The sequence below is a fragment of the Sinohyriopsis cumingii genome, chromosome 16, assembly GCF_028554795.1.
Source record: "Sinohyriopsis cumingii isolate HCF-2022 chromosome 16, ASM2855479v2, whole genome shotgun sequence".
In the NCBI taxonomy this organism is placed as follows: domain Eukaryota; kingdom Metazoa; phylum Mollusca; class Bivalvia; order Unionida; family Unionidae; genus Sinohyriopsis; species Sinohyriopsis cumingii.
In genome coordinates, this window is record NC_142976.1 from 5,652,709 (window position 1) to 5,679,128 (window position 26,420).

At 42.0% G+C, this 26,420-nt stretch overlaps 1 protein-coding gene across 1 annotated transcript in view; it reads right to left on the minus strand.

Annotated features, from left to right (window-relative positions):
* Positions 1 to 26,420, minus strand: part of LOC149779865 (uncharacterized) — a 116,359-nt gene that overhangs the window by 52,018 nt on the left and 37,921 nt on the right. The window contains exons 6-9 of the mRNA XM_089936280.1: positions 4,305 to 4,465; positions 3,706 to 3,743; positions 2,716 to 2,821; positions 1,480 to 1,635 (exon numbers count right to left, since the gene is read on the minus strand). Coding sequence (XP_089792406.1) covers positions 1,480 to 1,635; positions 2,716 to 2,821; positions 3,706 to 3,742 — 299 coding nt within the window. The 5' untranslated portion in view covers position 3,743; positions 4,305 to 4,465. The remainder of the gene's footprint in view (positions 1 to 1,479; positions 1,636 to 2,715; positions 2,822 to 3,705; positions 3,744 to 4,304; positions 4,466 to 26,420) is intronic.

Sequence of the window (26,420 nt, forward strand, 5' to 3'; positions counted from 1 at the left end):
AGATTAATTGAATCTTTACTTTCATTCCAGCAGATTATTTGAATATCACTTGCATATCTGACGATTATTTGAATCTTGGTCATACATAAAAATACATTAATCATTTTTAGTTTACCTATTTCTGAATGTTTGGATAGAGTATTTGAATGAGACGTATGTTTGGAGCGTGAAAGAATCGCTGCATTTGTAGTGTATATATATCATTTTATACATTTTCATCTTTCATCACATTTGTGTTATGTTGTCATTCGATCCAAGCATCCATTCAGGTCTATCCTGTTACAAAATTATTACAACAGATGTTTCATTGTTTCCGACATGTCTTGTTGTTCTTTGTCTCAGGTGCTTATTTACCTGATAGAGACGTAGACTATTCAGGCAATAGTTTCATGAGAGAAGATGTGCAACAGAATAATGATTTTTACTAACTCTATTATGCTTTTTTATGTCAAATGTTAATACGATATTCCGCACCTAGCTGCTGCCATTCATGTTGCTGCCCAACAATCTGATTTTGCAAAAGCTCAAGTCACACTGCAAATACCATAAAATAAGGAAAACGTGTTCGGTGAAATAAAATTAGAACACACTGAACATTGTTTTTCATATAACTCGAACAGGGCTACATATTTAGGCGGGACACTGATAACATAAACTGTAACATATTTACAACAAATATAGTCGAATCATCAATGGTTTCCAATACCTATAAAAAGCTTGTGTCTGCTATTATCAATTTACTTTGCAAAATTGCATTACTGGCACCCTTGATTCTGCATGTGACTGCTCAGCTTGGCACATAAGATTGTACTGTTTTATTTACTGCATTTACATGTTGTCATTTATAACAGTAACATGTTGTCATTTATTATATTTAGAGGAATTTAATACAGTAGTTGCAATAGCGGACGATTTTTCAGATGGATATATGTCCAGGTCCAGTTTTATACAAACCTTTTTCATCTCTCTCTCTCTCTTTCTCTCTCTCTTCACAAGTTCGGCACATATGTGTAATCACAATTTTGATATATACGTGTGATCCCAAAGCAATTATACGATCCAAACAGCATTTATTTTTTAAATATGTTGCCTCCTATTAACGTTATACGAACGATCCTAGGGATCAAAGTTAAATGCATGCTATCTATAAAAAAATCAAAGTGATTAACCGATTAGTACTCAAGAATTCATCTCATGATATAGTACACAAAATTAAACATGTATTGTGAAATCAATTATACAAACAAGAACATCACTTTGGGTTTAAATTTAAGCCGAGAACCCAGAAAGTCTGTTTAACTAATATAAGGTCATACAACAGGCTGACGAAATAGGTGTTACGAATGACGCAACTGATGCAGTGGATTTGGATGTGACATTTTAATATCGTGGGATTTGGGTCACTATTTTAAGAGGTGCGGAATTTACCAACACACACGAGAGAGAAAGGATAGGCACCTTTACGTTCTTGTAACTTACGCAAATAAATGCTCTCTTATTTCTCTTCCTGTACACCCCGAGAATATCCAAGGATTATTCTTCGTCTGCCCCGTCCTTGCCACACTAGGTGTAGACATGATGAACTGATCGTGGGCAGAGCAATTATTCTCCTTTCCGTCTTCGTTTGCGCCCAGACTAAAATGAGAACGAGAATATCATTGGACGAAACTGAAGAAGAAATTTTTTTTTGAAATAAAATACATTGTAATATCACATACTTTTACATTAATATTACTTCATTTTTTTTTTGAACATGTCTTTTTATAAGAGTATTCAGCATATATTTGCACCTTTTGTGTCTGAACAGACAACCCATTCATAATGATATGGTCGGCCGAATCAAATGTGAGCACGTGCACTCACTATCCCTTGTTTCTATCAAACGATTAAAGTCGCACAAAAACCAAACACTCTGCTCAACCTGGAAATAAAATGCTTGTATCCACTCAAACACAATGTTTTACCTACATTTAATTGCATTAGATCCATTCAAAATCTACACACCATGTTCTTCTATCTAAACTAAAGTATATTAGACCCATTAAAACACCAAAAAAACGTTATTACAAAGCATGCTTGCTACCTGGGGAAAAGTGATAATTTTTTTTCCTAGCACACAGAGACGAGTTAACGTGGCAGGAGGTAGCCTACTGCCGAGTTCTGTAGCATCATGATCATGCATGATACACTAAAGTGGGTGGTATTATAGAAAGGTAGGCTAATGTAGCTCTACAATGATACCAAATAATCTGAAATATCTAGTTGCACTACAAAATACAGATAAAAAAGTATTCATTTTTGGACCCGATTTTTTTCTATCCAAACTTCGCCCGTGGTCGGAATCCGATTTTGTGTCCGAATTTTAGGCTTTTTGGTCTCACATCTAAGATGTTAGTGTTAGGACTGGTCAGCATGGTGTCAGGATAATGTTACTAGGTTGGACATGATGCCACATGTCTGCGACATGATGCTTCAGTGCTAGATATCACTATAAACTGCCACACTGCAAACATGGTAGCGATACGACTAAAAACTTGTTAAAACTATGTTAAAATTCCAAATCACACACACACACACACATAGCTTCTACTCCAGCTTAAATCAGGTAACCGTGAAATGTTTGATTTTTATTTATTTTCCAGAATACAAGAAACAGTTGGCGAGGCAGAAGCTCTATGCAATTTTGCGCTTATATGACCTTTTCTTTTTTCTGACCTGTGTGCAATATGATGAGAAGCAACTGTTGCTAGGATAAAATCAAAGGTATCTTGCACGACGACGATGTTGGGTTCCTGACAAACGGTGCCAAACTGAGAAATACCTGAAAACAAAAAGGTTCCAATTACACATTATTCAACACAAACACACAGGACATGACTAAATATCATTTATTTGACGCTTGAGGGAAATGTGACAGTTCTGCATTGTTATTGTGTTCTTCCAAAATAAACAACCCCGTAAGACAGTCTGTATTCTACTCAATAGTCCATTAAATTTATATTACAAATGAGATGTAAAGGGAAGTGTGAAGAAGGTTAAAAATGATTGGAGCATTACGGCACAGAAGCGAAAGTAGGTTATTTACTACAGTTGGAATAAAGTGCCTTGCCCAAGGACACACCAAGGTGCTCTGTTATTTGATGCCTCTACATTTGTAGGTAGATGAATATTATACATTCCAGGACAATACAATGGTTAAAAGTTTTTGGATGCTGGAACATAATTGTGAATTGTTTAACATCGTAGTTGCAGTCATATCGAAGGTTCGAAAACAAGTCTGATTCTCTCGGGAACTTCAGTTTTTGTATTTTTTTAAATCTCCAGATCTCGGGTTCCAAATTGTGACTCATTATTTGGACAAAGATTACCGAATAAACTGGTTATCGAGTTTGCGAGCGCTTAGCCGAAAGCAGGAAACCAATACATTGCGTGGTCTTACAACTTGTTTTATAGGCCTACCAAATTCAAGGATAGAAGCTTGATACCAAATGAAAATCTCACGATTTCTGATCACAAAGATGTTATAGGCCTGTAGCTGTCTGACCTAATGAGATATTATTTTTTAAATAACGAATAATAGAGACGTTTTGGTGATAGGTGATCGAATAGATAAGACATGATTATAATTTACATATATATTCGAATATATCAGCTCATTTCGATCTTCGCAACAAATCTAAACTTTCAGTACATCGGTATACGAACCCTGCAGGGTCTGATTTCTGTCATCCAGAAGCGTCATCCTGGAAATAAGAAAATAACAACAATGTTAACATAATTGCTAGAATATGTCATTCTCTTCGATTTTCGTTTTACAGTTTTTTTCTTCAGTATTTAAGTTTCTGAACATTCATTATACTAGTCCTGAGTGAAAAAAGTATCATTATTTTATTCTCTCTCTCTCTCCTACGCCCCCTCTCTATGTCTCTCTTTATAATACATACATACATAAATACATACATACATACATACATATATACATATCTGGGTACGATAAACTCGAAATTAAAACTTAAAATCTCAGTCGAGCAATATGATTGGATGCAATCTGAATACCAACACGATCTACACAACCACGGTTTCCCTGATTTGTACTCAGATTTCAGAATGACTATAACTGAATCTTTGGCAGTTCAGATAATTGTGTGTGTGGACAATAAACATAAAAAATCAATAAGTAGCAAAAACATACCTAAATTGATATGAAGTCAATGAGGGTTGAATCAAGTATATTACATAGCTTTCTCTCTCTCTCTCTCTCTCTCTCTCTCTCTCTCTCTCTCTCTCTCTCTCTCATAACTTACGCTGTCAGACCGAAAACTAAATTATAATCTCTAATTGACACATCATTGCTTCCTTTTAACCAACTGAATAACTCCTCTTGGGCCGTTCTAGCGCTTATTGCTGGTGTTGATGAAGATGAGGATGAAACTGTGGTAGTGTTCCAAGGACACCCCTCTAATGACTGCAATAATAATAATAATAATAATAATGATAATAATAGTAATAATAAGGCACATACGTAAGCTTAATTCAAACTTCTACGGGCATTCCTCTTTTCCAAACTTTAAATGTCTTAAAAATGTCATATCTAAAATGCCAGCTTTAGACAACTTTTACTGAAAATAAGACATTTAAAACATGGAATGCAATACATTGAATTAATATATACAGCCAGCTACAGAAAGTATCTTACTGTCAAATAACATTGTATTTTAGAACTAATGACAAGTTTCCATCTGACATTACTTTTGTTTTAATAACCTAGTTTTTTAATTACATTTTATCTAGCACAGAAAGACTTAAAGAATTTGTACAACCATTAGTAGTGAAGTGGGGCACCCTACGGACAATGGGAATTAGCATTACAGGGACCTCTGGGTCAATCTACGGACAATGGAAATTTAACATGGCGAAAAATCGTGGGTCAATCTACGGACAAGGGGAATTTAACATGGGAATAAATCGTGGGTCACTCTACGGACAAGGGGAATTTAACATGGGATTTTTTTTCTTTAAATTTTAAAAAAAATTTTTTTAAAAAAAGGGGTAGGCAATGGAAAGGCTATCTCTTTTCGAGAAATATGGGGGCCCTGAAAAGGGCCTTTGGGTTTTTTCTTCTTCTTCTTTTAACTTCTTAACTTCTTCCACCATCCTCTTATTTTGTCCATCATTCCTTTCTTCTTTTTCTTTTCTGTTTCCGGCAACCAGTCCGGGTGACCCATGGCTCGGAACTTCTCTTGGATTTTCATCCAGTTTAAATTTAGTTTCTCTAGTTCTTCCTTTTTCTTTCTATTTTCTTCTTCTTTTCTTTCCTTTGACCACTTTTCTTTGATCTTCTTGACCTCTTCGGTCAGCACATTCCTCATTACTTCTTCCGCTTTCTTAAGCTTGTCTAAGCCCCACTTCACAAAAGACCAATCTGTCCATTCCACAATGTCTTCTAAAAAACACCTTACACTTGTCACATAAACTATCGCTTCTTTCAACTTACCCACTTTCACATACGGTGGGTTAATTAAACCTCTGATTCTCTTCTCCTCATCCTCTATCATTTCTTTTACTATATCGATGGCTAAGTGGAGGCTGGTTACTTGTCTTGAGACGAAGTCTTTTGTCACTGCATGCCTCCATTCCTGTTCAAGCCTTTCTGCTACATTCAATCCATCCACCATCCAATACCAACTTCCCATAAGGTTGTTGTACAAAGCTGAAGCTGCTGGCATCTTCTTGTTTGCTTATTCCGTAGAATGGGCTCCAATGGCAAACACTGTTAGTTTTATACTTAAAGCGCGAACGTGAAGGAAAACATCCCCCTAAAAACATAAAATTGATATTACCTAGATCATGACCAAACAAAGCGCGTACGTGAAGGAAAACATCCCCCTACTTTCTCATTTCATATAATAAAACCCTAACTTTACTCTTCACATACGCTAAGAAACCCATAATCTACTATTCACACAAACATACCTGAGCTCTTACAAACACAAACACACAAACACACAAACGCATACCCTCACACTATCTTAAAAAAGAGTTAGTGTTTATTTTCACACTACTCTACCTACTCACATCATTGGCAAATTAATAGTTATTTCTTTTCTAGACTATTGGGTAGCCCTGAAAAGGGCTGTTTTTTTAAACTCCAGATGCACCTATCTAATGGTTGCACCTTCCTGGCCTGGCGCCGCACACGCATCTTCTTCCCCAGTCTTCTTTCACCTTTCTTCTGGGGAGCGCAGAGGGAGGATGATTCGCTTCAGCACCCCAATCCTCTGTTTCAGGAATATTAAACGACATCCTCTCTTCTCTTTTCTTTTCCTCCTCTTCCCTCTGTCTTCTCTCCTCTTCTTCCTTCTTTATTCTTGCTTCTTCTACTATAGCCTCCGCTGATAGTTCGTTTACTATCCGCCTGGCATATTCCAGGTGCATCTGGAGTTCTAACAGTTTCACTATTCTGCTAGTCATTCTTCTGGCTGTGTTGATCAATCAACAAGGGTAGCTGGACTGCCGAACGAGTTTCAATTTATACTGAAAGCGCGTACGTGAAGGAAAACATCCCCCTAAAAACATAAAATTCATCTTACCTAAATCATGACCATAAAAACAACATCAACGCGCGGACCTAAAAGAAACACTCGCTCACTTTTTTATGCTACCCATCACTTCAATAGACTATCCACATACGCAAAGCAATCCAATATAACCCTAAATATACACCTCAAACAGCCCAAAAAACAAACATCATTTTAATCTACTATCCACACCAACCTACTTTATCACTTACTAACACAAACACACCAACACATACCCTCAAAATTTTTAAGAAAGAGTTAGTGTTTATTTTCACACTACTCTACCTTCACACATTGGCAAATGGATCGTTACTTCTTTTCTAGAGTATTGGTTAGCCCTGAAAAGGGCTGTTTTTTTTGTTTTGCTATGGCATTCTTTTTTAGTTTCTAAGAATGCGATGTCCTCTGAGGATAGACTTTCTGGCAATAGGTCTGCTTCTTCGGAAAGAGAAGAAGAATTCTTTGGTGTCGATACGACAATCGACAAAGCCTCTGTCAGCTTCAGGTTGCTGCTGTTGCTGCTGCTGTTGCTGTTGTTGCTGCTGTTGCTGCTGTCTCTGAAGTCTGTACTTCTCTGTCCATTCTTCTTTCTCCTTGTTCATTTCTTCTCTGAAGAGCTCTTCTATCAGGTCTTCAGTGATTTTTAACATTCTCACATTCTCTATTTCTTCTGGCTTCGGTATCAGACTGTGTCTGACCCTATGCAAATTCACGTAGGCTTCGTTGAGCTTAGCTAGTTTGGAGCACATCTTCTTAGGAGGATGAGTCGACAATGGATGGCTAGACTGGGAACAACCCGGTTCTTAAAGTTAAAGCGCGGACGTGAAGGAAAACATCCCCCACACGGTTTTCGAGCTGCAACGTTCATGAGAGGGATAGTAAGAAATGAAAGATCATCAATCCAACATTCTTATAGCTAAAAAAACCACAAAGGCATTTTTTTCAAAACACAACATTTTTTTATTCAAAAATCACTTAACACTAAACAACAACTCTAACATTTTTAACAATAATCCAACACTATAACATCTAACAATTTTTTTCAAATCACAAACATTTTTTTCTTCAAATACTATCTACTTTAAACAAGGCTGACAACGTTGTAAATGAAACTGTGATTTCCACTGTTGGAAATCATTAGGCCATTGATGGACACTACGTTTCCTAGCTTGAGACAAAAGATAAGCATAATGGTCACAAAACCATCGATCTACTTTCACATCGTTTCTAGCAGAAGAACGAGGATCAAAATGAGTCACTAAATGTTCTAAGGAATAGCCCAGGCTGCGATGATGCAGAAAATACACACAGTACTGTCCGCACACCAAGGAATCTGTGCCTTGTAATTTCACATTATTGAATCGGGTGGTTTGAGCATTTCTTCTCATAAAGTCGATGATATCGTCTTCCAAAGGGGGCAATCCGTACGAATCGAAATATTCCACACATCCTTCTTGAGGAAAGTAAACGGCTACCCAGTGGGTTCCTGGGAGATGACTTTCGTCCGTGTTGATCACGTAAGCTTGATGGTCTTTAGGTTTGCGATGAGGGAGTTCATCTTTAGCACAGACGACAGGATTCCAAGAAGCCGTATACGAACTGTGGTTCAAAAGGTAATAAAGTTCCCAGGTATCCATTGTTTTGTGTTTTTTTCTTCTTCTTCACCACAGGTAATAATAAGTCGTCAATTCGATCCTGACTTTTTGCTTGAAAATGTCTGACGAATAAACGGTTATTCGTTCTGTTTCCTCACTCTGATTCAGGAGAGCTTCGATACGATGGATCTCTTGAGTGGTTAATGGTGGACAAGAATGTTCACGCAAGTCTTTATACCACTGGTGCAACACGTCTTTGTTTGAGATGAGACTCCAAGCTTCGTCCAGATATTCGTCCAATTTTTCTTCTTGACTCAACATCAGGCATTTATCGTGTTGAATTTGACTGGGATGATCGTTTTGACATCCATAACAATTTTTCTTGATCAATTCCGTTATTTTTTCGACCAAGTGTTTGGCAAAACAGGAAACTAAATGGGCTTCTTGTTCTGGCCATCTCGACTTCATTATGACAATTTCTTCGTCTTTGTCTTGGGATTCTCCTTCCACGGTCTCCTCACATTTCATGTCCAAAGTTTCTTCACTAGGTAAAGAGGGATAACAGTCTTCCATGGCTTCTAGTAATCTAGAATGACTTCTCTCAAACTGTTGATTTCTATTGTATTGTCAAATTCTGCATACAGGATCACGTTCAACGTTGGATCAGCAGGGTCTCGATTTGCAAACTGAATTTCCACACGAATCTGGCCAGATTTTATAGGGTGGAAATGTCCCTCGTCGCTGCCTTGGTCTGGAGTGAAATCGAAAGCCCACAAAGCGTAGCCTCCTGCATAATCTTCGTACGTAATACCGTGACTGGTATTGGTTCCTAACTGTCCGGTGGCTTCGTACAGGGACAAGTACGATCTCAAGTAATTGTTCTGGGCAAAGTTAGGCTCAAAGGGTCGTGTACACAAGGTCTTGCCGTCACGACTGACTTCGATTTTGGACACGCTAGAGTGTCGAAACTCAAAAGGATTTTCGTTATGAAGTCCATTGAAAGCTGAATTCCTGACGATACCAACGATCAAACGCTTGGGTAACTGTCCTTGGAACAGATGATCTTCGATCATGGATCGCTGTCCAACAGGAATGGTGAACGTTTTCACTTCCACACGTCGTATGGGATACTTGGCGGTCGTTCTGCTCAACGTCTGACTGATGTCGTTTCCCACTTTAGGTAACACTTCCACACGGCGTACGTAAAGTCTGGCTTCTTGGATAACAGTTTTGTATTCGTTGGCATGGGCCATCAAATGGAAAGCGGCAGTGCTACGATTCAGTCTCAGGCGAATATCAACTCCGTTCAGTAAATACTTTTCTTGTAACCACATGTCCAAATGCAAACGATCCATCAGTTCTAAACTACGTCCTTGCAAAATTTTAGTTCTACGTGTGTTAAACCCCACATTGTGAGGATTGTCATCTTCTGTCAGGGCTGTGTCGCTAAACGTGCCTGCACCTGCCGTGTCAGGTTTCCATACCACGCAAGCATCCAGATGAGTATTCTTGGCTTCTTTTCCGTACGTCAAGAGATTTTCCAAGTAGGCACGATATGGGTAAGTATCCATGCTGCTGCTGACCAGTTTGTTATTCAAGTACAAGTCCACTTCGCTGAACAAGGAATGCATGAAATTGTTGACGGGCGCTACCCTATCATTGGCTCCAGGATTGGTGTTGTCAGTTTTGATCACTTTGACTTTCAAATACAGGTAACTGCTATTCAGATCGATGTAATCTTCGGGTTGTCCTTTGATTTCGAACTCGATGGGAGCGGAATCCGTCAAAGAGGAGACGGGATGAAATTCCACCCACTGGGATTCTTGCATCGTCATCATGGTGGGGGGCATGGCAAACATATCCAGTTCCGTCTTGGAACAAGCACATGACTCTCGGTGCATCATTTTTTCTGTGTCTCAATAATCGAAAACGTCTAAGTCTCGAACGGTTCTTCTTTTCTTGGCTTTTCTAGCTTGAAGTCTGGTGAAAGGGTGTTTTCTTCGTCGTCTCTTTCTGCCTTGTCCTTGCTGAATGCCTGACTCGGTAGCGTGCAGGGCATTTATAGGTGTGTCTCGTCGGCCTAAAATGTCTTTACCCGTTTGCAACAGGACATTTTTGCCTGCCCTCATGAAGGCTTCTTTAGGGTTTTGTTTGTCGATGATGACATTTTGGAGAAATTCTTTGCCTTGCGTCAGTGCCGCATCTTTCAAGGCGTGCAATCCGCGTGTCACCATCGGTTTCAACACCGGGGCCACCGAACGAAAGGCCGATTTTAACATATCTCCTAAACCGTGTCCTCGCTGTCGTGCAACCCCTTGGTACACTGGATACATGACTTGCTTACGAATCGTGAGAGAACCGTTTTCGAAAATGGAGTTTCACCGTGACTTTTCCTTTGGTGAATGGAATATTTTGTCCCAAATCTCCTTTTATAGTAATGTTGACCGTGTCCAAATACGACTTGCTGACCGGCAAATAATGAGGATGGACAAATTCGCGGTGAACGTGGTAAGTGTTTCCACCTTCCTCGTCAGCGTTTGCGGCAGAATCCACTTTGAAAGGAATGACACGCAGTAACGGCACGGAGGTGTGTCCCACCACGTTGTATTCCACCACATCGGAGTACACGAACATCAAATTCAGTCCTTGGTTCAGTTCTACTGGGGTACGAAATAACTTGCTAAAAGACTCGTTGTCGTAAACGATGGGTAATTCGTTGTTCTTGAGTATGCTCATTCTCAGGTTCATGTCTCCGCCCAACATGTCAAACAATTCAGGACAAAATAAAATGGACATGATTTTACTCCGCTCAAATCTCATCGAGAAGCGACGAGCTACTTTGTGGTACTCCATGGTGACACTTATTTTGGCATGCTCCAAAGCTTTCCCAAACACGCCATTAAACTTGGCAGCTATGACGTTGACCAAATGTTGACCACTGAAATAATAACCTGGGGGAATTAAAAAGTGGTAGGTCCATTTTTGAGTTTTCTCATTATAGATTTTATTGTCATACGTGACTTTCTTATTCAACTCCTGTTGCAATGACTCGTCATGAACTTCCACATTAAAAAAATTTTGATTGGGAATGACATTGAGGACTTGGGTCGGGTGAATGATTTCCACTAAAGCCACTTCCCAATGGGCTTCGTGATCTAAGGGGATGGCCTGAGGTAATTTGGCCGTGTAACAGCACAACGTGTTGTGGGGAAACACCTCCATGGAACTGTCACTGGGTAAGGTTAAGTAAAATTGGTTTTGGTGACTCATAATTCCAGAGTTCTGTGGCTGTCCGAGGGAATATTAGTGGATGTCAGAGGTGTGTCTCCGCCCAAAATGGGGTTCTGGTTGTGGTTGTTGGAGTGGTGACTGGCACTGGCACTGGACACAACGTTCCCGTTCGAGGAGAATTTCAGGGAGGGATTGGGAAGCAGGTAACCGATGCAACTGCTCAATAAAATGGTCCACAATTGTTTGTCTCCTTGTTGCAAACTCAAATTGGCGATGGCTGCCCCGATGACACAATACACCACGAAGATTTGGCAGAAAAAGACGATTTGCGTTTTAGGCACACGTTCTCCACACCACACCCACAAGGGTTGTTTTTGTAAATCTTGCACAGAAGAACTAGGGGAAGAAGGACTGGTCGACGTAGCTGCGTCTGCTGCTGTGTGAAAGGGCATGATGGTCACTTCTTCTTTTTATAGTCGATGACTTGCGAAGCGTCGATCCAAGAATCGAAACTGGGTGGATATCCTTTCCAACGTACTTTGACTTCTTTGACACGTCGTTTGCCCACTTTACGGGTTCTGCGTTCGAGAATGCTTTCGATGTCGTACACGTCGTCTTCTTTTTTGGTGACACGTTGTAACTCGGGCAAATAAAACGTTCCTTTGAGTACTTCTCCGTTCATGTCTTCCAATTTATAGACGGCAGGATGACGGCCATGCACTCGTCCAGTGACGCGAAACAATTCGGTCGTCCAGTTAGGTAAGTAACCTTTGTCGAAAGTGCGTTTGGTTTTGCCAATGCGCACCCAATCTCCTACGGTCAACTCTCCACTTTTCTTGGGGACAGCCCTCGTCGGGGACGTACCAAACAGACGCTCAAACACCAGCACTTCGTTGTCGGGAGTCACTTCTTGCGGGGCACGTCCGATGCTTCGATGGTAAGATTGGTTGTACGCTTGCATCAGGTGCGGTAAGATGTCGATGTACTTCAGAGTGTGGTGATGCGTAAAATATTTCCACATGCGTTCTTTCAAAGTACGTTGAAAACGTTCCACGATGCTGGCTTTGGTTTCGGGATTCTCGGTGGTAAAAAAATGAATGTCACGTTTCTTTAATTCTTTTTGGAAAGCTTGGTTCAGAAATTCGGTGCCTTTGTCCGTTTGCCATCGAAGAGGGCGACGACCGCTTTGTTTCAACACCCGTTGCAGGGCTCGCACTAACTCGCTGCTCGATTTGGAAGTCAAGGGCACGACCCAGGCAAATTTGGAAAAGACGTCGATGACACAAAACAAATATTTGTAGCCGCGATTGTAGCTGGCCAAATGAGAGACATCGGCTAAATCGGCTTGCCATTGATGATCGATGCCTTCCACTCGGGTGCGACTTCTGGCAAACTTGCGTCGAATGGGTTTGTGTAAAGTGTAGGTAGCTTGTTCTTGTAACCATCGTTGCACTTGAGGTAAACGGAGACTTTTCAGCCGCGTTTTGGCAGCACGATACAATTTTTGAACTCCTGCGTAACCTGCAGGATGCGAGGGATCGTAGTAAATGCTGGCTAAGACTTTTTCCATTTTTTATTTTGTGTGTTAATAAGTCACCCACTCTTCGGTGATGCTACTTTGGGTGGGACGAAAGGGTGGTTTGGAAACGGATTTACGTGTCCGATGGGCTACGGGAGTAGAAGTCGAAGGTAGTGGTGGTGGAGGTGGAGGTGGCAATGGAATGACTTTGGTTTTCTTTTCTTTTTTCACTTCTGGTTTCCCTTCTTTCTTTTTCACTTCTGTCGAAGAAGGCGTGGACATCATCTTTTTAACCCAAGCTTTCATTTCTTCTCGTTGGGGTGTGGGGGACGGGGTCAACAAGGATCCTGCAATCTTACTCGAAATGGGAGCTGCTGACGGTGTTTGAAACACTTCGCGCATCTCTTCTTCCTCAGGTCTTTGTGGGGTAGCATCTCTGGTAACCCTTGGGGATGGTAGTGGTGGTGGTGGTGGTGGTGGTAATGATGGTGCTGGACTTTTCATCAAGGTCTTAAAATCTTTTAGAGTGGGTAAAGCTGTTTCGTCTAAAGCTTTCTGGTGAAAGAGTTGCAGTCGTTGCAAGAGTTGACCGTACTTTTGCGATTTTTCTGTTTCGGACAAATCTTGGCGATCCATCAAGGATTGCAATTCGTGTTGTAACTGGGACATCTCGCTCAAATTGGGATTGGGAGGTAAATGCGGGGTGCGTTGTTCTTGCCACCGATGGTATTCCATCCATCGTTTGTAAGGCACTAAAGCTAGTTTTCGTCCTTCCATGGGGTTGTCAGGGATGAATTCTGAGATCTTGGGACTTCCGAAGGCCTTTTTATCTTGCTCCCATCAGTCCTCCCAACATGGTTCCCAAGACTCCTTTTAGTATGGGGCCTAACAAGAGAGGTAAAATGCCTCCACGTTGGACCAACATCTTCTTTTTTTGACGAATGGGAATTTTCTTTTGAACCATTTTCCGAAGAACGTGACGATGTTTGCCTAAGCATTGTTTCTGGTGTTTGGACAAAGGGATCGTGCCTTTCAAAACGTTCAAACAACATTCGCACACGGTATCGATGACCTCTTTGGAGGCCGTTTGAATGAGTTTTTTTCGTAGGGGTGAAGAAGCTTTGGACAGGACAGATAACATGTCCCCATGTTTAGCTAAACGTGGTGGCAGTCCTTTCCTTTTCTTTCCTTGGGGTTTTCTGGAGGGTGACATTTTTTGCTTGTGGTTCCGGGACATTCACCGAACAGACACTAACGTCGATGACTTAACGCACACCCTTTTATCTTTTTTTTGGGACTATCGCTTTGTCATAAAGGTGACAATGTTTTTCCGAAAATCGCCAAGGAATCCTCCCCTTTGTTGACACCTCTTTTTCTTGGAACGACTGTGTCTTTTTTTAGGGTAACGTCGATGCTTGGCTAAGCGCTTTGTCGGATGACGCGTCTGCCTTTGTCTCTTTCTTTTGTGGCTTCTTGGAGGTGACATCTTTTACAAGTTCACTGATACCCCCCGACTTGGTCACAGGTCTTTTTATACTGGAACTCGTCGCCACTGATTGTCTTTACGTTTTATCAGTTTGAGGACAGGCATGACACGTCGTGCAGGGGTACGTAACGGACTAAATCGAGCCAGTTCTTGCTTGGACAAATCCAGTAAACTTTGTAACATGCCCGATCTTTCATGGACTTTGATTTTGGGAGAAGGTACTTTGTGAGCAGCAGCCACTGCCGCTAAATTGGAAGGTCCTGCCACTGGGGAAGTTCTTTTGGGGGTCATCAACGGAGAAGTTCTTGGTGTGATCAACGTCTCCAAGTACTCTTCAGTTCCTGGTGACATCAACGGAGAAGTGGACAAACGTGAGGCTGCCGGAGACGTTGTGGCAGGTCGTGGCTTGCGAGTGTAAGGTTGCGTCCTGGCCGAAGTGCCTCTCTTGCGACTAGTTTTCTTCTGTGGACTTTTCTTTTTTTGAGGACTTTTTCTCTGTTTCTTTTTCTTGGGGCTTCTTTTCTTTTTCCGGGGTGATGGTGGTGGTGTCTGGTAAGAGGAGGGTCCTGCCACTGGAGAAGTTCTTCTTGGGGACTTGGTCTTTTTCTTTTTCTTCTTGGGGCTTCGTTGGACTTTTGTCTTAGGGATAACTTTGGGGGCATTAGGATCCCATCTTAAGAGTGAGCGAATGATGACCCCTCCTAGAGTACCGCTCCCTCCAGGTTTCAAAATGATTTGTTTTTTGGTTTGAGTGTCGATGCGGGGATCGGCCAGTTGGACCAAAGCGACTTTGTTTCGATCGAAAAAGCGTTGGGTTTGATGAGGAATCTGAATGATTCCTTGGAGTAATTGACGTGCCGTCACCGTGAACCATCGTAAGACTTCTTTGAGACTAGCTTCTAAGACACGAGCTCGTGTTTGTGGATCTTTTTCTCGACTGATGCCATACAAGGCACGAATCAATTTGACGGGAAGATGTGACTGAAGGGACGTCATGTTCACACTGTGTGAGACAGACGAAAAAGGGTCTGAGGTTTTTATAGATTTTTTTATGGGGAGTGAAATGAAGTCGAGGACGGAGACGTGTACAGGACAGGCCCTCCGTCTTGGCACCAGTGGTGAAACAAGTGGGTACGAAATCGCAAATCCTCGGGAGTCGTAGGTTTCAAATCGACGAGTAAATAGGCGTGTGGCGTTTGAGTGGCATCGTCGTACGCCTGAGTCAGCCAAGGCGTTCCTAACTGTTTGGCTAAAACTTGCACTTGCGATTTATCTCGAGGGCTTTTAAACAAGACCACGTAATGCGCATTGAGACTGATGGTGCGATGGGCTTTACTTTGTTGAAACAAATTTTGGGTGATGTAAATGACACTGGCATTACGGTGATGCCCTTTGCGCGTGAACCACAGTTTAATTTCTTCTTCGTCTTCTCCTAACATGTCGTCGAAAATGACCAAATGGGTTAGACGGGAGTCAGAGACGATGCCATCGTCTTCTTTAGGAATGCCTTCCACAAACACGATGGAATCGCCTTGACTTTCTCGCAAGAGGTTGTACGCCGATTGCCACTCTTTGTAACACCACACGATCCGTTGAGGGGGCCGATCGATCAAATGATGTTTATGTTCGATCAAACGTTTGACGAATTCGGTTTTGCCCGAACCGCTAGGTCCAGCAATGAGCATGTTAAAGGGATGGCGAAGATACAAAGCCTCCCAACTGGCACGATCTAAGTGTTCGTCGATGACTTTGACAGTAGAGGAAGAGGGAGCAGAGACAGCAGAGGTAGCCATGGTGTGAGAAATGTCACTTGTGACACGAAAAAACAAACAAGACAAGAGTTTATATACTTTTTCAGAACACGTTTATTGAATGTTTTTTTTTCAAATATGAACACGAAAGACAAAAATACATACAACCCAAATAGTGATGTACAGGAATATAAAACACAGCAAAGCGATCAAAGTGGAATATAAACAAGTGTCTGTACAACATGTTTTGGTTAACCAAGATGTCCTAGGGACAGTGTGTAATGTTCTTACAGTCTCTACATGAGGTATTGTCACACAAGTGTCCTCCCGGAATGACCTTTCAGGCATGTCCATGACAGTCCTGTCCTGAAGCGAGTGGTTGTTCTCGGTGACGGGTTCTTCTGGCACCGTCACTAACACGGGTTGAAAAGTAACTTTTTTCCTTGAACAACTCTTGTGCATACTGGGCCACTTCTTGGGTCCAAGCCTCAAAACCCCCCTTTTTCCAATCACGAACATCTGTCCAATGAGGGTGTAAGTCACAAGCTACACACACATCGTCATACACGTCTTGGGTCGCTAAAAGTTGACGAATCTTTTTTTCCTGTTGAGGTCGAGAAGTATCCAGATGAAAACGCAAGGCTTTGAACAAAAGGAGTTTTTCGTGACCATTTAAGGCCATGGAGGTGGTAAGTACTGATCGTAAAGAGTCCACAAAGAATCGGCTGGTAAACGAAATCCCAGAAAACAAGTCACTAAGACACACACCACTTGTCGTCCAAAATTGAATGGATATAGTTGTTGTAATAATTGATGGTAATGATCCACGGTTTGAATATGGTCATTGAGTTCCTTCCACGGAATCTGTTGGATGACATGTGACATAAACCGTGGCATGGCAGCCTGTTTTTATATTCTCTTTTTTTCGGATGCAATAGACGTACTTTCTAGCCAGAGATCTTCGTTCTCCAGTAGGGAATCTAAATCTTGCATACTGTAACCGAAACGTCAGAGTTCGTTTAGGTGTTTCCTCTTCCTCTAAGTAGATTCCACGTAAAATATGTTTGTAATCCTTTAACTTGTCTTCCTCAATGCGTTGCACTAGGTGAATCTCGAAGTAACCATAATTATGAACATGTCGATCATTAGCGACCTCAAAGTGTTGAACAATGTCTGACCATTGAAAGAATTTCTGACGAATCAGTTCTCTTATACCATTCAGGTACCAGTGGTTAAAGATCTGGTGACGTAACGGATGCAATTGTTCTTTACGTTTCACTTGTATTTTCACCAGCTCTCGGTAAATCCTTTCTCTCAACTCCTCAGGCAAAGCACGAATGTTCTCTAGCAAAGTATCCATGAATAGGTCATACTAAATCCTCTTTGGTCTGACACAAGAAATGTACTCTTTGCACAAACATGGTTTCACTTCAGTGTCAAATTTAAATCGTTGAGTCACTAATCTACACATAACAATTCGTTCAGAAGTTTCCTCTTTCACCAAGTTGACATTGTGTTCAAGATGTTGGTAATTCGTTAACTCTTCCTCTGGAATTCGATGCAATACGTTTACAATGTAGTAGATAGAATCGTCCATACCAAACCAATCCTTTTTATAACCAGGAGATCGTTGATCAATGTCTGTCCAATGGAACACTTTCAATTGAATCAGTCCTTGTATAGCCTGAAGGTACCAGTGGTTCAAACACCGGTGACGTATCGGATGCAATTGTTCTTTACGTTTCACTTGTATTTTGACCAGCTCTCGGTAAATGCGTTCTCTCAACTCCACAGGCAAAGCACAAATGTTCTCTTGTAAAGTATCCATGAACAGATGATTATGGTAAGAAGTTACTTCAATGTCTCGGTCCCACTAAAGGTAAGTAATGACAATTCGGTGACCATCGAGCATGTTCTACGTAGGCCGAATCTTGCGGTTCCCAGTGGTGAAGTGACACACCGCAACTGAAGCACTTGACTTTATCTCCTTCGCCCAAGTAGAAAAATCCGGCTCTGGCTAATTCTTCGGGGGTCGGTCCTCCCAGATACTTTGGCCATTTTCCTTTGAACGATTGAAGACGATTTTCAAAGTCGCAGTATTCCGACAAACGCACAGGAAACGAATATTCGTCTTTCACAGGTTCGTTTCGATGAGGGTTGAGTGACATGGGTAGGAGTTTGCTCAGGGCTGGATGACATCCGTAAGGGGGTAGACGTGAAGGTGGACATTCCCCTTTAAAACGAAACCCAGTAAAATGTCCAAGAGGACGAGCAGCATCACTTTCGCATCCCACAGGTCTGACACGCACAGCATCACTTTCCATGATAGGGGTAGGGGTACTAAAGTTCCCATGATGCTTTACGGCATCGCTCAGGTCACAAGGTACAGCATCGGTCCCATCGCAAGGCTCACAATCGCACTCGTCTGCAAACTCCGTTACGCAATTACAATGGTAACCACATGGACAATCGCAGTTTCCTTCCGGACATTTTCCGTCGCAATGCATGGGTCTTATCCATCCAGTATTAGTCACACTAGAGGAAGATACAACTTTTTTACAATCCCCAAACTGAAACGATGTCTTTTTCAAAGTATTCATCTTGTTCGCTCGGTCTTGGTAGTCACAATGAACTATCGATCTTGACCATAGCCCTTTTTTATACTAGTCTCAATGCAGTCTCCAACTTGTACATCTTTCCTTTTTTACGTTTTTTATGTCCTGTTCTGGAAGGTACCGTCTCTAAGGTACCGTCAACATTGTACCGTAGTGTAATGGGTGGAAAGGCCATAGAAAGGTAAGGGCAATTCGGAGACCATCGAGTATGCTCCAGAATAGCTGAATCTTTATAGATACATAGATCCATTCGTAACTTCAGTCCGCAAGCGAAACACTGTACCTCGTATCCCAATCCTGACTCAGGTCCCAAGTAGACAAATCCTGTTCTAGCTAAAACATGCGAAGAAGGTAATCCTTCCCTATCCGTAGGCCATTTCTGAAACGTGTCCAATCGACGGGCACAATCACAATAGTCAGGTAAGAAGACTGGAAAATGGTAGGGTTTGAACTTGGAGTTCTCATCGGGTTTCTCACTCGATTCTTGCTGTGGCGAAGTCATCTTTCTGGTGGGGTAACTATCCTCTTACAACCAATGTTTTATACCAACGTGTCCATACGGTAAGGTGAAATGATTGGGAAGTCGAACTCGCTTCTGGTACACGATTTGATAGACTTTTTCCAAGGGCCGACTGACGATGTGGTGAGTGGGTAAACGTACAATCTTGTTCGGTTGATAGGTGGTCACTTTAAAGTTTCCATCCTCTCCCGATTGCAAGGCTTCTTTCAATACCCCAAAATTGACCACTCGACTGGTACGATAATTCAAAGTCAGTCCTTTCACTTTGCACGTCGTGTGCACTTCTCCTTGTTTGTCCCGGTATTCGTAGCCGTAATTTTTGGGACCGCCACTGACGAAACTTAGAATCTTGTCGTCGGGATGCTCGTCTGTCCAGGCTCCTAAACGGTCTCCTTCGATGTTAGGGTGATGTTGAATCGGGTGATGGATGTAAATGCAACTGTCCGTGTCAAAGTACAGGACGCGTTCTTCTAACAGTTCTAAAGCTTCGTACAATTTTAAGCGAGCATGAGCTGTCACGTAAGCCGCAATGATGACATTTCCAAAAGGGTCGTCTTGTACAAAGTCCAGATCTTCTTCGTAATTGACCAAGATCAAATTCTCTCGAACGACGTCCACGTGTTTCATGTATTTGGTTTTGTCGTGAATCATCTGGAAGTAGCGGGAAGGTTCTGTCAAATATTCCGTCTTGGGTAAACACGGTCGTTGTGCCATTTTACCCCACAAGCAATTTAACATCACTTTGGCAAACGATCGCCTGCCTTCGTTTTTCTCGATGTGGTCTAAAGTGATACCTTCTTGTTCGTAATATTTCTCTTTGAATTGTATTTGGTCTTCGGGAGTGTGACACCAGGAAGGATAGCCGCTGGCTTCTTGTTTCAGTTTCAAAAAGGCATCCACGTAGTCAGCGAAAATGCCTTTCTGACTGGGATCACCCTTGTGGTATTGTTGTGTCTTGGGAAAGTGGCAAATTTCGTACACTTCTAACAGTTGGTATCCCATGTCCAGAGCTTTGAACAATTCTACGCTGACCCAGGTTCCCGTCAAGGCCCGTTCTTCCTGGCTGTGATGGCAAGGTTGATCTTGGTTGCACGTTTCGGCACAAGTACGGCACAAGGGAAACATCAGTTTGCCTTGACAATGGTGAGGTAAGACGGGATGGTAGAGGTTCGTGGGAGGTAAAACTTTACACTTGATCAAGCCTTCGTATTGTCGAATGTTTTTCAGGTCGATGTGTTCCGTCAGCAATTGCGGGTGCCCTACAGGAAAGCGACAATATTTGCACACGTAGGGATACAGCGAACACACGTCCAAGTATTTGATTTCTTCTCCTTTCTCTTCGTCGGCTTGGTACAGCAAACAGGTGGCATTGGTCCTTCCTCCGTACAAACTATCCCTCGGGTTCAGCGGGTCCATGAACTGGTAACTTTCCACGAGACGTTTAAACTCGGGATCGGTTTTCATACGGTGATCGTACTCGTGTTCCCACATTTCCACCACTTGGTATCCTTCCTGTTCTAACTTTAGACGTCGCTGACAAGTGTCCTGGTACAAGTCTTCCATGGTTCGTTGCAAAAACTGATTTTTAGTACCACGGTCAGGGTAACAGACGGGACATCCGTGAAATAAGCAACCGTTAAACTCGTACACGATCTTGGGGTTTTCTAAGTCCCAGCCATCTACCGAATATGTTCCGATGGTCTTTTCGCCCCCTCCGTTGCGGGCATGCTGAATCCACTTGTCTTCCTTGTCGCACAAGTAATGTAACCAACGTAGGGCTTTGACCGAGTATTGACGTTTGACAAAGTGGGTCGTTTGAGGACTGATGACAGCCACGGTGTTTTCAGGCATGAATCGTTGTCGATACACTAAGGAACACGCTTTGGCAATGGTGCAAGCTTCTTTCAAAGGATCGACCCCTCCGTGTTCCATGAACAGTTCTCGAAATTTTCCACAGCAACGCCGTAAAATGTCCACGTCGGAACGACAATACTTTAGCATTTCTTCCTGAAAGTCGAAAGGGTCCGAGGCGTGAGCCTGGTACCAAGCGTAGAAAGCTTCTCGTTGTTCGGTACGCATGTTGTCGGGGTCGTAATAGTGAGCCTCAGGTAAATGGGGTAGAACGGCGTGTTGATTGGCTTCCGTATTGAAAAAGTGTGGAAAGTACCCTTTAGCCATTTCTGTCATTCCAAACGTTTTAGGCATTCGACTCAAAGGCATGGCCAAATAGCTCATCGAATCTTTAAACTGTACTTGTCCCACTTGCATGAAAATGATTTTGGCTCCGTTCAAAGTCACTTTAGGACGCTCGGTGCCTTGTTCCGTATAGTACCTCAAAAGAAACTGTCCATCGTATCCGGAGAAATTGTGAGCCATCACCGTGGCATGACGATGACAATCTCCGTAACGTTCGATGTCCTCTTGGCTCCACGTCTTGTCGATGGGGTCTAAGACCCATTGTGCAAAATCGGCTAACGTGTTCGGTCCCCGAAAGATTTTTTCACGTCCTCCAGGAATCTTGCTGCAGTGAGGGCAATGACTGAAGATAGGTTCTTGAATGCACTTCTCGCACGCTCGATGAGCCACGCAAAAATTAGGAATGTGAATGCCGGTCTCTTGCATGCATTCGAAATCGAAAAAGATGAAATTGCCTTTCTTCTTGTGACCGTCCTCTTTCTCTGGTGGGGGTTGGTATTTTTGCACGTAGCATTGGTGTTCCAAGTCCACGATGTGGTGACAAATGTGACATTTTTTCTTTCCTCGACATACGTGTGCCTTGGCATTATTGGTAAGTATGCCTTGTCCACACGTAGGGCACAATCTCAGCAGTTGACAAGCGCATTTCTTCTGTGAACCTTGCGTCTTCAGATGTTGTTGGTAACAGGTAGGGCTGACAAACGTGCGCAGACAAGTGGAACAAGGCACTGGTTCTTCGCTCAGACAGGGTGGAGAGGCCAAACATCCTGAGCATTTCCATCCACAATGTTTGTGTTGCTCTCGATTATTATAACCATAGTCACATTTCTCACAATAATAAACATATCCCAGGAATCCAGTGATACTGGTAATGGTATCGAAATGGTCATCGTGATGATAAAGGTGAATGTATTTTCCGTCCTTAAAGTCTTGGCCTCGAAACAACAGAGGTCCGCGCACTTCTTGAGGGTGCACTTTCAAGGTGTATCGTGGAGCTAGGACATCTTGCAATTTTTGCATCTCGGGAATGCCACAGGGTGTGTCTTTGGGCAGTCCGGCTTGTTGTAACAGGAGTTCTGCTTCGTTTCGTTGTTTGGCTCGGTCGGAACGTTGAATAGTGTCCCAGGTTCTTTTCCATTCTACCGTGTCGTTCTTGTTGGCATAGGTTCGTCCCACCACGATGGCACGGGCTAAACACATCTGGTCATGAGGGTTGTTAATTCGGACGAGACTCGTTTTGGTGTTGCGAAGGTCGTCCACCAATAACATCTTTTTGCGTCCAGTCCCTTGAGGAGGAGAGACGTGGGTCATGTCCAGTGTGGCTTTACCATCGGTGATGTCAAACTGATCATTAGATTGTTGTACGTGTTGAATCTTGTCCATGACTTTGGAAGCAGTTAATTCTGCAGGGGTGCTAAACTCGATCCAAACAGGGGATTTCAAACCGTCGTGTTGTATGGAAAGTCTCAAGCGATCGTCTTCTTTGGGTTGACATTGTCGCTTGAGTGCAGTGAGCAAAGAATCCCACACCTCAGTGATGAACCCTTCTGCTTTCTCTAACGGCACTTCAGCCTTGAAATCTTTAAACTTCACCGTGTATTTGTAAGCCGTGGTTCTAAATTTTCTAGAGGAGCGCTTTTCCGTCTCTCGAATGGAATAGTACTTTTCAGGGTTAACTAAGGGTGATGAACTTGGTTTAGAGGGTTCGGATTCTGGTTCACTCATGTCCTCTTCAAAATCACTGGCATGAATTTGTGCCAAGATCTCAGCCCTGGTACGAGGCGATAGATCACGTTTCTGCCTCTTACTTTCTTCTTTCTTCTCGAATGAATGGGATCGTTTCATCTTGAAAGCAAAAAGTCAAATGACTCAAGTTCAAACACCATAAACTACTTTATAGTCATAGCAGACCAGCGTATATAAAAGGGTGTGTGTCTTGTCCTTTCACTATTCATTTCACTCTCGAGCCGAGCACAACGATGGAAGAGACTGACCAGATGGAACGTTTCGTCAGAGCTTTGCGAGGGGTCATTAGAAAATTCTCTTCAGACCAGCCTACGGACTACTCTCCTTCCTTTAGAGATAAAAGTCAAGATACTTGCTATATCTGTCAGAAGAAAGGGCATTGGTCTTCAGAGTGTCCAGACCGTCAAAAAAGAAAAAAAACAGGGGATAAAAAAGACAAAAGTCAAGATACCTGTTATTATTGTAAAGAAAAAGGACATTGGTCTCCAGATTGCCCAAAAAAGAAACAAGAGGAGTCAGAAGAAAAGAGGAATTCTTCAGAAGAAGAGAGGGATTCTTCAGAGGAAGAGAGGGATTCTTCTGAGGAAGAAAGAAGACAGGTGAAGAAAAAGAAACAGGAGAAAAAAAGAAGAAGGGAAGAAAGCGAGGAGGAAGAAGAGGAAAAGAGTGTGACGGTGAAGAAATTCAAAAAACAGAGAGACTAAAAAGGAGAAAAGAAGAAATTAATGAACTTTTCATTAAAGTGTTGTGTTATAAATTGTGAATTGGATTGTAAAAAATGGAGAAAAGAATAAATGAATGATATAAGGTAAGTGTCTTTGAGTTGTGATTTTAAAATAAGAAGCTACACTCACGCACTCATACACAGACACGTATTAAAAGGGTAACATGGGTGAGTTTTTTTTTTTTGAGTTATTGGCAAATTGAAATTGTATTTCTTTTCGAGAAATGTGGGTGGCCCTGAAAAGGGCCTTTTTTTCTTCATGGTGTAGGGGTGAGTTTAACCGATTCAGCCCCGATCCCGTCTGTAGGCGTGATGAGGCTGTACCCTACTTCAAAGCCCTGCAGCATCGAGGCCACTTAAGATAGACCAACGTGGGTGGTATTAAAAAAAAGCAGACAGATATAGCTCTAAAATGGTATCAAATAATCTGGAAGTTCTAGTTGCACTACAAAATACAGAGAGAAAAAGCTCATTTTTTGGACCCGGTTTTTTTTCACCCAAAATTTGCTCGAGATCGGAATGCGATTTTGTGTCCGGATTTTAGACCTTTTGGCCTCAGATCTAAGGCATACCGGTCTTAACTGAACACAGACAGGTGAACCTTTGCAAAAACTAGGATAAGGTGGGCATTTGGAATAAATTGTGGTCTCCATACGAAAATGATGGGTCTATTAAGCAAAAAAAAAAAAAAAAAAAAAAAAAAAAGAACTCCAACTTTTACCCTTCTGCTCATGCGCAAGCAAAATAACCAATGGAAATTGATGTTTCTAATACAACTAGGCATTATTCTCATGGATAATCTGTTGAACACCGCTGTATTACGATGTGTTCAGAAATAGCACTCCAAATCTCGTTCCTACGCACATTTCAGACAAAAATGACAAAAACCTCTGGGGCCGAATGAGTTAAGCAATCAATTTTAACTGCCTTAAGCCTTTGCCACGGCCAAGGCCTACTTCTGGACTGCGTAATGTTGATGATGATGATTGGGTTGAAATCACTAAAGGTGGTACGGTAGGCTTAGTCACAGGGTTGACATGTTTGGCTCGGGAAGGTCGTATTCTCTTCGGTCGTGATAAAGAAGTCTGATACATTTGTTTAAGACTTCTTAACTCCGCTAAAATGTCCAACAGTACCGTGACCGTTTGATTTTCACCCTCTTGTTTCTTTGCTGCTACTTCTTCTTGCTGTTGTTGCTGTTGTTTTTTTCTTACCTCTTCTTCTTGTTGCTGTTGCTGTAGGAGAAAAGTCTGTTCCGCTTCCTTTTGTCGTTGTATAAATTTCTCCAATTCTTCTTTCTGTCTCTGTCTAAAATTCTCCACTTGCGGTAATGAAGAAAGTAACGAAGGTTCCGGAACAAATTCTTGCGAGGAGAGAAAATCCACAAAATCCCAATTCACCTCTTCTGAAAGTAAGTCCGGGTTCCCTTGGGCAGTCTCCCCTGCTGGTGCACCCCACTGGATCGTTTTCTGAGTTTCCGTCATGTTGAATCACTGTCGCATAGATTGACTGCACACAAGCGCTAGCGAATCTATATTGACTACGTGACGTCACAGACTGCTCTCTTCGGATTGGATGCGAGCTGACTGAATTCTGTAACGCGTGTTCGGATTGGTAAATGAACTCAATCCGTTTCAATCCTTCCTCCGCCTATAAATAAGCGCCGTTCAATGCATTGATTCACCTGTTCTCGTCGCTTCAAGATGTGGACTACAGTTGAGTCATCCACCCTTGCGTCTTCCATGATGTTTCGGACAGACTTGCTCATGTATGTCCGATCGAAGTGGACCGTTGTCCACAGGACAAACACCAGCCTGTGGATACGTAGGATCTACGTCGAAAGACAAGGATGCCTGAAAAGAGTGCTGATGTACGGACCAACAGTAAAACGCAGCCTAAGGACAAGAAGAAGACCAATGCGGTGCCATTTATGTTAATGAATAAATTAACATAAAACCCAAAGGCCCTTTTCAGGGCCAGCCATATTTCTCGAAAAGAGATAGCCTTTCCATTGCCTACCCCTTTTTTTAAAAAAATTTTTTTTAAAATTTAAAGAAAAAAAATCCCATGTTAAATTCCCCTTGTCCGTAGAGTGACCCACGATTTATTCCCATGTTAAATTCCCCTTGTCCGTAGATTGACCCACGATTTTTCGCCATGTTAAATTTCCATTGTCCGTAGATTGACCCAGAGGTCCCTGTAATGCTAATTCCCATTGTCCGTAGGGTGCCCCACTTCACTACTACCATTGTTTTAAAAAGACTTAAGTTTTAGTAAAATCGATTTTTAAAAAAAGAATACCGAATTTTTCTTAAAACATTAAGATTTCACTAGTACAGTTTCAAATAAATTCACTAATGCAAATCTTGCAAAAAGACTGAGCTAAGGTTTGACAATAAGTTGTAATGAGATGTACATAAAGGTCTTTTGAAAAAAAAAACATAATTATTTACATTATA